This window comes from Tamandua tetradactyla, chromosome 15 (assembly GCF_023851605.1).
Source record: "Tamandua tetradactyla isolate mTamTet1 chromosome 15, mTamTet1.pri, whole genome shotgun sequence".
Classification (NCBI taxonomy): domain Eukaryota; kingdom Metazoa; phylum Chordata; class Mammalia; order Pilosa; family Myrmecophagidae; genus Tamandua; species Tamandua tetradactyla.
In genome coordinates, this window is record NC_135341.1 from 10,927,588 (window position 1) to 10,942,108 (window position 14,521).

The window sequence follows — 14,521 nt, forward strand, 5'->3', positions numbered from 1 at the left end:
ATCTCTTTTAGAGGACTCCAATAAGGGGATTAAGACCCACCCTGAATGAGACAAGCCACATTTCAATAGAAATAACCTAATCGAAAGGGCCCACTTACAATAGGTCTGCACCAACAGTAACAGATTAAAAGAACATAACCTTTTCTTGGGGTACATAACAGCTTCAAACTACTACAAAGAGGACGATGATAATGTTATAAGGAATCAATTCTTTGGTGGTTTAGAACCTGGACTCAGAAATCAGTCTCAACTGGGTTTTAATTCCCATTACACCACTTTCTAGCTGTGTTATCCTGTGCAAGCCATGGGCAGATGTGATAATGCCAACTTTATAGAGCTGTCTCGGGTGGGGTGGGGTGGGAAATGAGACCATTAAAAAGGACTTGGTGTAATGCTGGTACATAACAAGCATTCAATTAATGTTAGTTCCTGTTAATTTATTTTCTATTTTTGAGGCCTAATTAAGTTTCACGAGCGCTTCCATAGAGTCATAAAAAATTAGAGATTGAAAAGGCTTTTGAGCTTAATATCTGGTCCTGTTCTAGGAGATGACTTCCACCCCTTTTCCACTGATAGGAAATAAATACCACAATTAACTATTGTAGTTACTGGTGAAATAACAGGAAATTTTTTAAATTAGAGGGAAGGAAGGTCAAGGGAAAGGGAATATAAAGGGGAAGAGGAATGTTAAACAGATTTGTGGGAGATGTGTTGGGAGGATATAAGTGATACAGTGTAAAGGAAGAATATACAGACAAGAAGAATAAGGAAACAGAGAAAGAAAAGAGGCTTCAGACAAGTGTAAGGATAAAAGTGAGAAAGGAAGGGGGAGGGAAGTACAGAGGGACTACATACCGTCGAGGCAGGCACTGACATCGTTTAAGAGTCAAAAGCCCTGGATTCTGATTATTGTAAAATACATGATATGAATAAGTGGCTTAACTTCTCTGGGTTCAGTTTTCCTCCGAGTTTGTACTATAGATTAAATGAGATTAATAGGAGGGACACTTTAAAAAGAGAAAACCCTATTCAAATAAAAGATTAAGAAGGGGAGAGAAAGCGGTAGAAAAGACCAAGAAATAGTTGAAATAAAATAAAGGAGGCAGGGTTGGAGGGGAGGGGTTGGAGAGCGGAGGGGGGAATTGTTGACAAGTCAGGTGAGAACTACGGAAAACCACAGTAACGGCGCTGCCGCTGCTGCTGGGACCTCTCCAACGTTGACAGTTTGCCAGTATTATTTCATGTTAACCTCACAATATCTCTATGGGGATAAGTTTTAGTATTATTCTCGTGTTAAAAAAGAGATATCTGAAGCATAAAGAAGTTAAGAAACTTCCCCAAGAAGGGAAGTGGCTGAGAAGTGATTCAAACGCAGATGTATCTATCTGCAAAGCCAGTGCCATTAACAATTTCCAAGAACCTCGAAAGAGGCTTCGCGCGTCTAAGGCAGACTCTTGTCCTGTTTCTTCCACAAGTTTTCCCCTAGGTTCTGCTCCTGCGCCCAATCACCACTTGCTATGACCCCTTTTCTTTCCAGTTGTTCTGAAAACACCTCTCCCAAAATAGCGTCCCGTCTCTATGGAGATCTGCGTTGGGCGGGACTTCCTGCTTCACGTGAGAGCACTTCCGCCTGGAGGCGGAAGCACCGCGATTGAGAGGACGCACCCCGGCACATGGAAAAATCACGGAGAGTTTGAGGCGCGGCGTGAGAGTGCCCTACACGGGCACCTGCGAGTGGCGTGGCGATGATAACACCCGCTTTCGACCTCAGCCAGGATTCTGACTTCCTGATCGTCGCCATCCGCGTGCCCTATGCTCGCGTCTCCGAGTTCGATGTCTACTTCGAAGGGGCCGATTTTAAGTTCTACGCCAAGCCGTACTATCTCAGGCGAGTTTCGGGTGCCTCCCCTTAGGAATAGTGTATGTGGGGGATTAATTCATTCACCCATTCGAAAATAGCTTATTGAGGGAGGATGGAAGAGCGAGCGAGCTGCAGGACGCGGTTCTGTTTTCAACCAATGCCTTATCCCGGAATTTCCGCAGTTTCTTTCTGTGCTGAGGAGGTGATCTCTTTTAAGGCTTTCATACTCGGTGCTGCAGAAGGTCATTCACTTCTTAAATTCCTACACTGAAGAGACTTAGGAGCCACCTTAAAACCTGGCATTTGGGACTTAGGCCTTTAAAACCTGGCGTTTGGGACTTCTGCCTTTCCATCTTTTGTCCTGTCGCCCTAGTTTTCGTTCCTTTCTGGCTTGTTCTATTACCTTTCGTTTAAGTTACTAATCTATCTAGACAGCCTGTGCTGAGATCCTGGATCATCTCCCGACTCATTGATACGTTTGGCTGCTCAGACCACTTTCTGTTTACCGACTGAAGCGCCCTCCTTCCTGAAATTCCCTCCTTCCTTGGTCCCTGTGACACCCTGTTAGCTTGGTTCACCTGCCTTCTTGCTGTCTGCTACTTCTTTTTTTGGTTTGCCTCTTGTCATGGTTAGGGACACGTGTCAACTTGGCCAAGTTGTGGTACCTGTTTATCTGATTGGGCAAGCGCTGGCCTCTCTGTTGCAATGAGGACATTTCATAGGATTAGGTCATGATCACATCGGCTGCATCCACAGCTGATTCCATTTGTAATCAGCCAAAGGAGAGTGTCTTCTGCAATTAGTGATGCTAAATCTAATCATGGGAAGCCTTTTAAGGAGGACTCAGAGGAGACAGGTCCCATTCCTGCTTTGGCTGGTGAGCCTCTCCTGCAGAGTTCATCCAGGCCATCCATCGGAATCGTCGGCTTGGCAGCCTCCCCTGTGGATTTTGGACTCTGCATTCCTGCGGTCACGTGAAACACTTTTATAAATTTTGTATTTGCAAGTATTCCCTGTTGATTCTGTTTCTCTAGAGAACCCTAACTAATACACCTCTTAAATGTGGTTGTTGTCCCCTAAGACTCAGTAAGGGACTTTCAGCACTTCTGTTTTTCTGCTTGCACAACCATAACAATAACAGCAATAATAGCTAACACTTACTGATCACCTTTAGTGCGGTGGGCAAACTATGAGTTAAGTGCTGTATGCATATTATCTCATTTATCCTTGATGGTGATCCTTGGATATAGGTACTGCTATTACCTCCATTTTACAGAGGACACTGTCAGATTAGTCTTTCTAAAACAATGCCAATCCTTTGTCTTCCCTTTTCCTACTAGGTGAAATCCATTCTCTTAATCTTTCTCATTCAAGTGTAACTCCAGCCTACCTTCCGATCCAAGTACTGTTGTAATACAAACTTTCCGTCCATTCAAGCTGCTTCCTTTACTGTGCCTGAATCGGTTTTGCTCAGATTTCCATTAGACCCTCGCTTACTCTGCCTACTTGAATATACTGTACTTTTCCTATTTTGTTTTTCATCTTTTCCTTCAATTTATTTGTTGAACTCAGAGTATATGGCAGCCCTGTTTTTGGTACTGGGAATATAGTGGCGAACAAGACAGAGTCCTGCCTTCATGTAGTTTACATTCTAGTGGGGAGAAAAAAACAATAAACAAGAAAACATAACTACAAATTGTGGTAAGTGCTATGAATGGAAAGAAGAATATGTACTGATAGAGAATAAAAGAAGCCCATTATTTATATAAAGTGATCAGGGAAACCCTTGCTGAACAGGAGATATTTAAGCCAAGAGATGAATGGGAAGAGGATGGTCGTAGAAAAACATTTATTGAATATTTACTCCAGGCTAGTGCTTTTTGTGAATTATCTCATTTGATTTTGGGACAGTCCTACAAAGTAGGTTCTGTTGTTTACCCATGTTACAGATGTGAAATCAGAGGCTCGGAGAGAAGTTCTTAAGCATAGTCTTTGGTATGATGCAGACTGATTTCCTTTTTCCTGTAAAATAGAGTGGTTAAATGAGATAGGACTGAAAAACAAAACACAAAACCAATAAAATAAAGAATTTAAAATAAAAACCATTTTATAACAGTTTTGTTGGAGACAAAGCAAGAGGATACAAGCGAAGCAGTTTGAAAGAGGACTCTTCACACGTGAGGATTCATTTGTTCCTCAGGTAGCAGAGGCATAGGCATTGGGTACATCTGTGTCTCAGCACACTTACAGTTCTGTTAACTTTGAACAAATTATTCAGCCTCAGTCTCTTAATCTGTAAAATAGGGTTAATATTAAAGATCTTAAGAAATTGATGTGAGAATTGAAATGTGCATATAAAGTGCTTATTACCATGTCTGATAATTGGAACAACAGGCCTTCAATAAAGATTAATACCTCCCATTTGTTGGACAGTTAGTTAATGATCTGTTGCAGCATAACCAGTCACACTTAATGGAATAAAACAACAACAATAATTTTACTCTCAGTCCTGCTGTCGTTGGGTCAGGTTGGGCTGTTCTGGCTTGAGGCCTTCAATGCAGTTATTGTCAGGTCGTTATTCAACCTGGAATAGCAGGAGCAGAAGCTGCTGGTGGCTGATGGGTCTCAGGGCCTCCCTATGTGGTCTCTGCATGTTTGAGTTTGTGCTTCTGCAGGAGAGTTGCAGCACTAACACAGTGGCTAAAGGCTTCGAGGGTGAGTCCTCCAGCGAGCAAGGCAGAACCTACTTAAGTAACCTTTTATGATCTAACCTCAGAAATCATTTTGTGTCACTTCTGATGTGCTATATTGGTCAAAACAGTCCCAGAAACCCACACGGTTACGGAGAGGGTACACAGACCCCACCGTTGGGAAGAACCAAAGTCGTGTTATTGAAGAGAATGTAAGATAGGCCATTTTAAAAAGTACTGTTTGCTACTGTATACAAAAGATAAGTAGAACTTGGTCTCTCTTCTTGAGGAATTGCAAGCCTAGCAAGAGAGACAGATCTGTAAACATTTTTTTCACTTTTATGCAGTAGGTGTTTAAGTCTGTGCATAAAACTTGGGAGAAAGGGATTAAAAATAATAGCTCACATTTTCTGAATCCTCACTTGGTTGTGCCAGCCACTAAGCTCGATCCTTTATCATTTCATTCTCACAGATAGGTACTGTTATTCCTATCTCTTTACTAGTGTTCTAGTTTGCTAGCTTCCAGAATGCAATATACCAGAAACAGAATGGCTTTTAAAAAGGGGAATTTAATAAGTTGCTAGTTTACATACAGTTCTAAGGCCGAGAAAATGTTTCAATTAAATCAAGTCTATAGAAATGTCCAATCTAAGGCATCCAGGGAAAGATACCTTGGTTCAGGAAGGCCAGTGAAGTTCAGGGTTTCTCACTCAAGTGAGAAGGCACATGGCAAACACAGTCAGGGCTTCTCTCTCAGCTGGAAGGGCACATGGCAAACACGGCGCCATCTGCTAGCTTTCTCTCCTGGCTTCTTGTTTCATGAAGCTCCCCGGGAGGCGTTTTCCTTCTTCATCTCCAAAGGTCACTGGCTGGTGGACTCTCTGCTTCGTGGTGCTGCAGCATTCTCTGCTCTCTCCGAATCTCTCATTCTCCAAAATGTTTCCTCTTATAGGACTTCAGAAACTAATCAAGACCCACCCAAATGGGTGGAGACACATCCCCCCCAATCCATTTTAACAACTGCTCTTGATTGGAATACATCTCCAGGAGATTATCTAATTACAGATTCAAACATACGGTATTGAATAGGGATTATTCTGCCATTACAAAATGGGATTTTGAATAAAACATGGCTTTTCTAAGGGACACACATCCTTTCAAACCAGCACAACTAGTAAGGAATATGAATCTTGAAGCAGTTAATTAACTTGTCCAGAGAAAGTTATACTGCTGGTCAATGATAAGGCTGGGACTCAATCCAGATTTCTTGACACTAAAGTTAGTGCTTGGAACCATCATAAACTAATTTAATTCATAAAATGATTCTTTGTGCTGTCTTAGAAGTGGGTCTTGGTTTAGAAAATGCACTGTAGCTTGAGGAAACATTGGTGTCAAAAGCAGCTAAGGTGGGAAGCCGTGGACCTTTTAGGGTCTACCAAGATTTTTATATTGTTGAGGTAGGAAGCAAGGAGGAGGAGTTTGGGAGGTGGAGAGGCTAAAAATTTAAGTTTAGAATGGAATAGAGTGGAGCTGATATACCATCTGATGAGTTTGAGTTACCAGGTCAACATCAAGCAGCGATAGAAGCTTTTCCAGATAGAAAAGTGCCAATAAGATTTGTGTTTTAAAAAAATTCGTTTGGGGCCTCAGTAGAAGACTGATTGAACCAAAGTAAAACTGGAAGCAGGGAAATCACTTCATTTCCTGTGATATGAAAGAGGGGGAAATCCCCGTATGTCATAATGATAACTGGGAGAAACACCTTTGCTTTCTGCCTTTTTTTTTTTTTAAGTAATAATTTGCCTGATATAAGTAATTGGTTTTGTTACTTCGTTATTGTTTCCCTTTTTGGGGCTCTTTAAAAAAAATATTTTACACATTAGTAAATTTGTATTGAGCACCTATTATGTCAGGCACCAGGTATATAAATAACTCATTTGTAAGGAAAGGGAATGTACTGAAACAATAGTGAGAACTAATATTTATTGTGTTTTTTCTTTTTAAGCATCTGTTTTATTGGTGACTAGAGGGTATTCGCATACAAAGATGAATCATCTCTGGTTTCTATTTTCCCAGATGGGGAAAGAATCTCAGTTACTGAAGTTTGTAAAGTGTGAAAGGAAGCTTAGGAACCTCCTTTTTAAAATGGTTGATAGAATTTGATGTGTAACAGTGTACTATCATTGATGATCAGTTCTGCTCCTTTGTAATTTAAGGACTTCATGAGAACTTTGTATTAAATTTGCAGATTAACCCTTCCTGGAAGAATTGTAGAGAATGGAAGTGAGCAAGGGTCCTATGATGCAGATAAAGGTATTACCTTTGGAATTTTTGTTGCTTTTTTCTTTCAATCCTTCATGTAAGAGTAACTATATAATAAGTGCCAAACTATTCAAGTCACTCTTCCATTTCTTGATATTCAGTGCCATTTATTTGTGGTCTTCTTGAGAACTATAATTTCCTCAGTCTTTTAAAATATTTCACAATAGTTTTCAAAGTAAAGTTAAATAATCTGGTTCTGTTTTCTAGATGTTTTATTTTTTTACCTCCCCTACATTTAGGAGGTGTCTAAAAGTAAAAGTTAGAATGTGTGAGGTGCTTGATTATAAAAGATATGGTTGATTTTTCAGCTATTAAATCTTTCTTTTACAGTTTTTAAACTTAGAATTTAATAATGTCTAGGTGAGAGAGAACTTGTCCATGGATGGCATTTAAAGGCTCAGTGATTTGTTTTTTCCTCATCATTGTCTGTCTCATTTCAACTAGCGTGAAACAGGTTATTTTCCCTTTGTAGAAGCCATGGGTTTTCCTTTGTCCCTGGACCAGAAATAAGAATACCTTGTGTACTCTTGTGTAACTTATTAAATGAATTTTTATTGACCTCAGAGGTCTAGGGTAAGGGAGGGAGGACGGAGTAAAAGAACTCAATGACAAAGTTCTAGCCCAGAATGCTGTGTAATTAATGTGATAATGAAATAATGAAACTGCCTTCCCAGGTAATAAGTCTGCTTTTAGTTGCGGATGGTTGCATATTGAAATGAAAGTTATTAAATTTTAAAAGTACATGGATTTAGGAAGATTGTATATTTGGAAATATTTGTGTTGAGTTGTATTTGATATAATAGAATTCAGTTCAGTACATTGAAAGAAGTAAAATGTTAAAATGTAAGAATTGTAAATAATGAAATAAGCTCTTGGGAAAACCTAGATGAGCTTGATAAACCCATTCAAGGAAAGAAAAGATATGCATAAAGAGAATGAGCCTACCTTAGACAGACTTTGGGTTTATATCTCTTGAGATTTCAAAGAAGCTTTATTAAGCCATAATTGCTTTATTTAAGATTTTGTGTCTTTTGAAATTGCTGGTATTCTCTATTGGATTTGGTATCCTGATTTTTTTTCCTGCATCAGAAATATATTTTACAAGTAATTTTGGTTAATTCTGAGCTCTTACCTTCTTAGACCATTACTTTTGAGATGTTTTGACCTGGACTTTTAATATTATCAGTAGGTTAAGATAATGTTCTTAATAGGAAGGGCATTTTGCAATTTTAGCAGGTAAATTTTTTTATAAAGGTGATTGCTGAATCAGTGATTTTGAAAAATCTGAGTCTTTTTCTATCTTGATTTTTATTCACTAAATCTATAACAAGAGCATAATTTTGGAGCTTTATGAAATAGATTTATATTTTACCAAGATGTAAATTTCTTAGATATATTTGTGAAGTCTTTGAATATTTTAATTTATCTGAGCATAAAACAAACTTATCTTTAAGGAATTTTTACCATTCGATTACCCAAAGAGACTCCTGGCCAGCGTTTTGAGGGGCTGAATATGTTGACTGCTCTCCTAGCACCAAGAAAATCCAGGGCTGCAAAACCACTGGTGGAAGAAATAGGTATGTTCATTGCGGTTGGGAGGAACTAAACAGAAACAGAAATATCTGGAACTCTGTGTGGAAGAAGGGATATAGTGGATAGGGAATTGGGAAAAAAGTACTTCCGGTGACAAAGATAAGGAAGTAGACACACAGGAAAATACCTGATTTAATTTAAAGACATAAAGAACTTTATCGAACCAGTAGTTCAGACACGTTTTTGGACCAATTGAAATAGCTTCTCTGTCTTTAGTAAAATACTAACTTCTTGTGCTAGGATCAGAAGTGTACAGTTCAGTGAGTTATTGAGCATGAATACCACCTAGGCCAAGAAATGCAATGTTTCTAACACCCTGGACTCTTACCCAGTCCTTCCTCTTAATTACTTCTCCCCTCCTCTCCAAGGTGGCCACTAGTCTCACTTATGCCTGTTTTGAATTGTATATATCATTCATATACCATGTGCTCCTTTTTGCTCTGGCTTCTTTCACTTAACATTTTTTTTTTTGAGATTCGTCTATGTTGTGGCTGAGGTCCAGGTGCTTTCATTGCGGTACAATATTCTGTTATATAAATATACCATGTTTGTTTGTACATCCTACTGTTGATGGACATTTGGGTTGTTTCCATGTTTTGGCTATTACACATGATGATGCTATGAATATTCCTGTACGTGTCTGTTGGTGCATATATGCAGGCATTTTGGTCTACACTTTTTCTTCCCCAAGTTGGACCTAGAAAATTCAATGCTTTAAAAAAAAATTAATATTTAACACTTTTAGGTGCTTCTGAGGTTTCTGAGGAAGGAGTAGATGATGATGATGATGAAGAATTTGATTGGCAAATCGAGCAATCCCCTTATGAAGAGGTATCAGAAAGTGCTTTGAATCCACAGTGTCGCTATGGATTTGGAAACTTACGTTCTGGAGTGTTTCAGCGGTTGCAGGTATGTTGTCTTTCTAAAAGACTTTGCTAGATAGGATTTTATCATTTGGCTGTTTTAATTCCAATTCTGCTTACATTTGGTGATTTTTTTTATCGCCTTTTTAATAAATATTTATCTGTGAGCGTTATTTCTTCTAAAATGAAAATAATAATAGTGTCCTCAGATTGTTATGATAATTACATGAGGGATGTATTTAAAGACTCTAGCACAGCTCTTTGCATATAATAGTTACAAGATGTTCTTTCCCTTCCATTGCATTAGGTGTTCTGCCCAATATTACTGCTCTTACAGATACCTGTTGCTTTCTTTTTTCTTCATTTCATTCAGTATTCTAGATATGAAATTTCCAAAATATACAATGAAACCCCTAGTATTAGTTAAGGTTACCTAGAGAAACAGAACCAACAGGAGAGATCTGTAAATGTGAGATTTATAAAAGTGTCTCATACAGCTGTGAGAATGTATGAGTCTAAAATTTGTAAGGCAGGCAACTCTGATGAAGTTACTCGACGAACGCTACAGGAGAGGCTGGCTGGCTGAAGAAGTGAAAATTCTCTCTTGTCCCTTAAAGGTCTTTGGCTGATTGGATCAAATCCAATTGACTGGACTCAGAGATGCTGTGAAGGCCCACTAGCACCCCCACTCTCACAACAGTCCAACAGAGGCAGGCTAGGCTGCTGGGGTCATCAGGGGCAGCCCCTCTAAGATGGACACCTTTATGGACAAATACAGTCCCATCTGACCATCTCTGCTGATTATTTTGTAATACCCCTTGTTCTAGTTTGCTAGCTGCCAGAGTGTAACACACCAGAGATGGATTGGCTTTCAATAAAAGGGGATTTATTTCATTAGTTCTTCAGAGGAAAGGCAGCTAACTTTCAACTGAGGTTCTTTCTTACGTGGGAAGGCACTGGGTGATCTCTGCTGGCCTTCTCTCCAGGCGTCTGGGTTCCAACAACTTTCCCCAGGGTGATTTCTTTCTGCATCTCCGAAGGCCTGGGCTGAGCTGGAGTGCTGAGATGAGGTATGCTGAGCTGCTTGGACTGTGCTACGTTGAGTCTCTCATTTGAGCACCAGCCAGTTAAATCAAACATCATTCATTGTAGCAGGGACGCCTCCTAGCCGACTGTGGATGTAATCAATAATAGATGAGGTTCACATACTATTGGCTCGTGTCCACAGCAATAGAACTAAGCACCTTCACCTAGCCAAGTTGACACCTGAATCTAACTACCACACCCCTTGAAGAACCACTTTCTCTGTGATGTCCCACCTGATCCCCTTGGTGGGTTCTCTTGGATTTTCTTCAGGCCTTGGCTTATCGAGACTACAGCACCCTCTAGTGTATTTTTAATCTCTTCTCTTGTGCCTTTCATTCCCATAAGTTCTGTTATGTGGGTGGGCTAAAACAGCAATTCAGAGCTGGGATCCAGCGACCTAAATTCACTGATCAAAAGCAGTGATCAGTACTTGGCTGTGACCTCACCTCCCCACCCCCATTCTTGGGGAAGAGGGCTTCCACATCCCGCTCTACCCATGGCAGGTACTGGACCTGAGGTGGCTCACCTTGACAATCAGGGATGGGCGCTGGCAGCTGCTGCAAAGTGAATACTCACAGATCTTCATGGCTTTTTCTCAGCCTCTTTGTCTCTGTCTTCCCCGCATGCTGTATAGTGCTCCCCTGGCCTCTGGAGCCCCAGAGCACTTGTTCCAGGCATCTTCTGCCTGTCCGCTGGCTGTTTTTGGAGGAGGAGGGAGTCCTGTAGCTCCCTGCTCTGCTGTCTTCTCCAGAAGTTCCTAATGACACATTATTTAGGCCTTTTATGGTTTATATATAAACAGGACTGAATGTCGTTGGTGAGAATGAGATTGTGTCTTTTGACCAAATTGTATAGTTATTGGTATACAATAGGGAGACTCTTGATGGAAGTTGTGTGTAATTTCCTGTTAAAATCTGATCAGTTCTCAACTGGACTGAAAATGAATGGCACTGCCCTTTCTGTCTTCCTCAGACAGCTTGGGAAATTCTACAACATTTGAGTCTATGTGGGGAGGTTGAAATGAATGAAATGGGGCAAGAGAGATTTTGGATTAGTTTGAACATATGCTCTTTTCATGGAAGATACATCCCCTTGAATGTTATATGATGAATGTGTTTATGAATCCATGACTCGGAGTCTTAATATTTTTTATTTTAATGAAAGAAACAGGGATGAACTGTTTCTCTTTTTTTCACCCTTGATTGGGTAGAGAATGTTAAACCTGTTTAGAATGTGTTTTCTTGTAGTAAGACATATTTGAATGTACCAGGAAGAAAATAAGGAACCTAGATTCTGAGTCCTTTCTACCTCTGATTGAATTTGTATTGCCAGGCCAGTTTTTTTACCACTATTATGTTTCATCTTTTCTTTGTAAAATAGAGAGAAATTTGCTCACCTATTTTATAGGGTAGGTCATTTTGAAATTTTAATAAGATACGCTATGTAAAAACTCAAGGTATAAAATGCTATGAAGATTCCTTAAAGGTAATAAAATTACCTTTTAATTTATCATTCCTTAACATTTAGCCTGTCTAAAATCATTAAACTGTTCTTCAAATTTTAATTGAAAGAATGTTGTTTTTCTAAATGATTTGAGTGCCTATTTCTTTCAATTTAGGGGAAAAAAAAGCTGTGCATGTGAGAAACTCTAAAGTGTAATCCTAGTAGTATAGGTTTATAATTCCATGGGTGCAAAACTAGGATCACAAAAACTTCGGGAAAGTAATTTTTTCATATTTAATTTCGTGGCCAAACCTGATCGGCACTGATATCTTTTTTATATTGATTTTTTTATTCCACTTACTGTGCATATTAAAAGATTTTGCTGTAGAAATAGAAATGTGTTTGAATATGAGGTGCTTCCCCAGACTTCCTAGAGGGAGTTAAATAAGATATGGTATGAGTACCATGTTACCTTTCTAAACTCTGAAAGAGTCTGGATTCTGAAACCCACCTTGCTGTGAGAGATTTGGATGAGAGATGGGGATTTGTAGTGTTTGCAGCGGCAGCAGCAGCAGCAGCAGCAGCAGCTAACGTTATTGAGTATCCCCCTCATGCCAGACCCTGTGCTAGCTCCTTTATGTGCATTAACTCAGCATTACTATTTCTTCATGGAATCATTATATCTGTTCATTTTACAAACCAATAAGCATATATATTCCTTTCTTTTTATTAGATAAATTGTGAGTTTACAAAACAATTGTACATAAAATACAGGGTTCCCATATACCACCCTGCTATTAACACGTTATATTGATGTGGAACATTTGTTCCTATCAATGATAGCACTTAAAGCAAAAATAAATTGTATTATTTTTTAACAGTAGTTACCTTTGTTACAATCGATGAAAAATTATTAAAATAGTTCTGTCATACATTATTTACATTAGATGTTTTCCCCCCATATACCACCCTGTTATTACCACTTTGATTAGTCATGTACATTTGTTATAATCCATAAAAGAACATTCTTAGATTTGTGCTGTTAACTACACTCTCTTGTCTATAATAGGGTTCACTGTGTTGTACAGTCCCATGTTTTATCTTTTAATTTTTATTCTAGTCACATATACATCCTAAAGTTTTCTCTTTTAGCCACATTCACCTGTACGGTTCAGTGTTAAGTCACCAACATCCATTTCCAAACCTTTGCCATCAACCCAAATAGAAATTCTATACAAGTTAAGCATCCACTTCCCATTCCCTAAGCCCAGTCCATCTCCAGGTAACCTACTATATTAGTCAGGGTTTTCTAGGGAAACAGAACCAACAGGAAATATCTGTAAATATGAGATTTTAAAAAGTGTCTCACGCGACTGTGTGGATGCACGATTCCAAATTCTGTAGGGCAGACTACAAGCTGGCAATTGCAATAAAGGTTTTTTATGGATTCCCCAGGAGAGGCTGGCTGGCTGAAGTGGAGAAGAAAGTTCTTTCTTCTGACTGCTGAGGTCATCGCTTCTCCTTTTAAAGCCTTCAACTGATTGAATTAAATGTCTCTTATTGGTAGGGAGTGTCTCCTTAGTTGATTGTAGATATAATCAGTCATAGATGCAATCAACTTACAGATAATTGAAATCCATGAATTGTCTTTGCAGTAACAGGCCAGTGTGTGCTTGACCAGACAACTGGGCACCATTGCCTCGCCAAGTTGACACATAAACCTAACCATCACACCTATATTCTAGAGTCTAACTCTGTGAGTTTGCTTATTAGAATTAGTTCATAGCAGTGAAATTATACAGTATTTGTGCTTTTGTGTCTGGCTTATTTCACATAACATAGTGTCTTCAAGGCTCATCCATGTTGTCATATGTATTCTTTAAAGAATATTGTGCTTTCTTGTATGAATTAAAGTTGAGGAATATAGTGCCCTTTATGACTATTAGAAAATTATCCAAACTTTGAAAATCACAAATAAACCAAGATGCCAAGAATTATTTTTGGCATATTAAGATGGCTGTAATTTTATGAGATACTGCCACAAAAATCTTACATACTTGGTATCACCTGCAAAGCTCCTTTGCATTTGTAACTACTGTATTGTGACAGTGACACTACATGGTTAACAACTGACCATCTAAAACTAATAATGTAACTACTAGCAAAGCAGCTAAAAGAAACAGAAATGATTATGCATAAATAAAAGCTTTGAGACCATCTCTTCTAGTTTAAAGTAATGTATTTTTTTTTTTTTTTTTTTTTAAAGGAAAGACAGAGAGAAGGAAGGAAGGAAGAAAGGGAAACATCTCTAAACATTTTCTTGTTTTATTGTATTCTGTTTCTCCGTTTTTGTTACATGGGCTGGGGCCGGGAATCGAACCGAGGTCCTCCGGCATAGCAGGCAAGCACTTTGCCCGCTGAGCCACCGCGGCCCGCCTAAAGTAATGTATTTTTAAACTTCAGCATTTTCTCAGATGGTATTTTTCTCACAAGTTCAGAGTTTCTGTATCTCTGCCTTTGAATAAGATAGTATCCATAAAGTTTCTTTGGCTACTCATATTTTACTAGTATTATTCTATAGCCTCTTTTTCCCCCTCAAAGAAAGAACTGGCTTTGTTTTCCCTTATAATAAAAGTAATACATAATTCATTATAAAAATACAG

General features: G+C 38.9%; 1 protein-coding gene across 3 annotated transcripts in view; it reads left to right on the forward strand.

Annotated features, from left to right (window-relative positions):
• Positions 1–1,348: 1,348 nt before the first annotated feature.
• The window catches only part of SHQ1 (SHQ1, H/ACA ribonucleoprotein assembly factor), a 105,497-nt gene continuing 92,324 nt past the window's right edge, over positions 1,349–14,521 (forward strand). The window contains exons 1-4 of one of the 3 annotated variants that reach the window (XM_077128694.1): positions 1,349–1,888; positions 6,800–6,864; positions 8,328–8,450; positions 9,212–9,375. In XM_077128694.1, the coding sequence (XP_076984809.1) occupies positions 1,746–1,888; positions 6,800–6,864; positions 8,328–8,450; positions 9,212–9,375 (495 nt within the window). In that variant the 5' untranslated portion in view covers positions 1,349–1,745. The remainder of the gene's footprint in view (positions 1,889–6,799; positions 6,865–8,327; positions 8,451–9,211; positions 9,376–14,521) is intronic. The other 2 variants (XM_077128693.1, XM_077128692.1) reach the window with 2 other exon arrangements.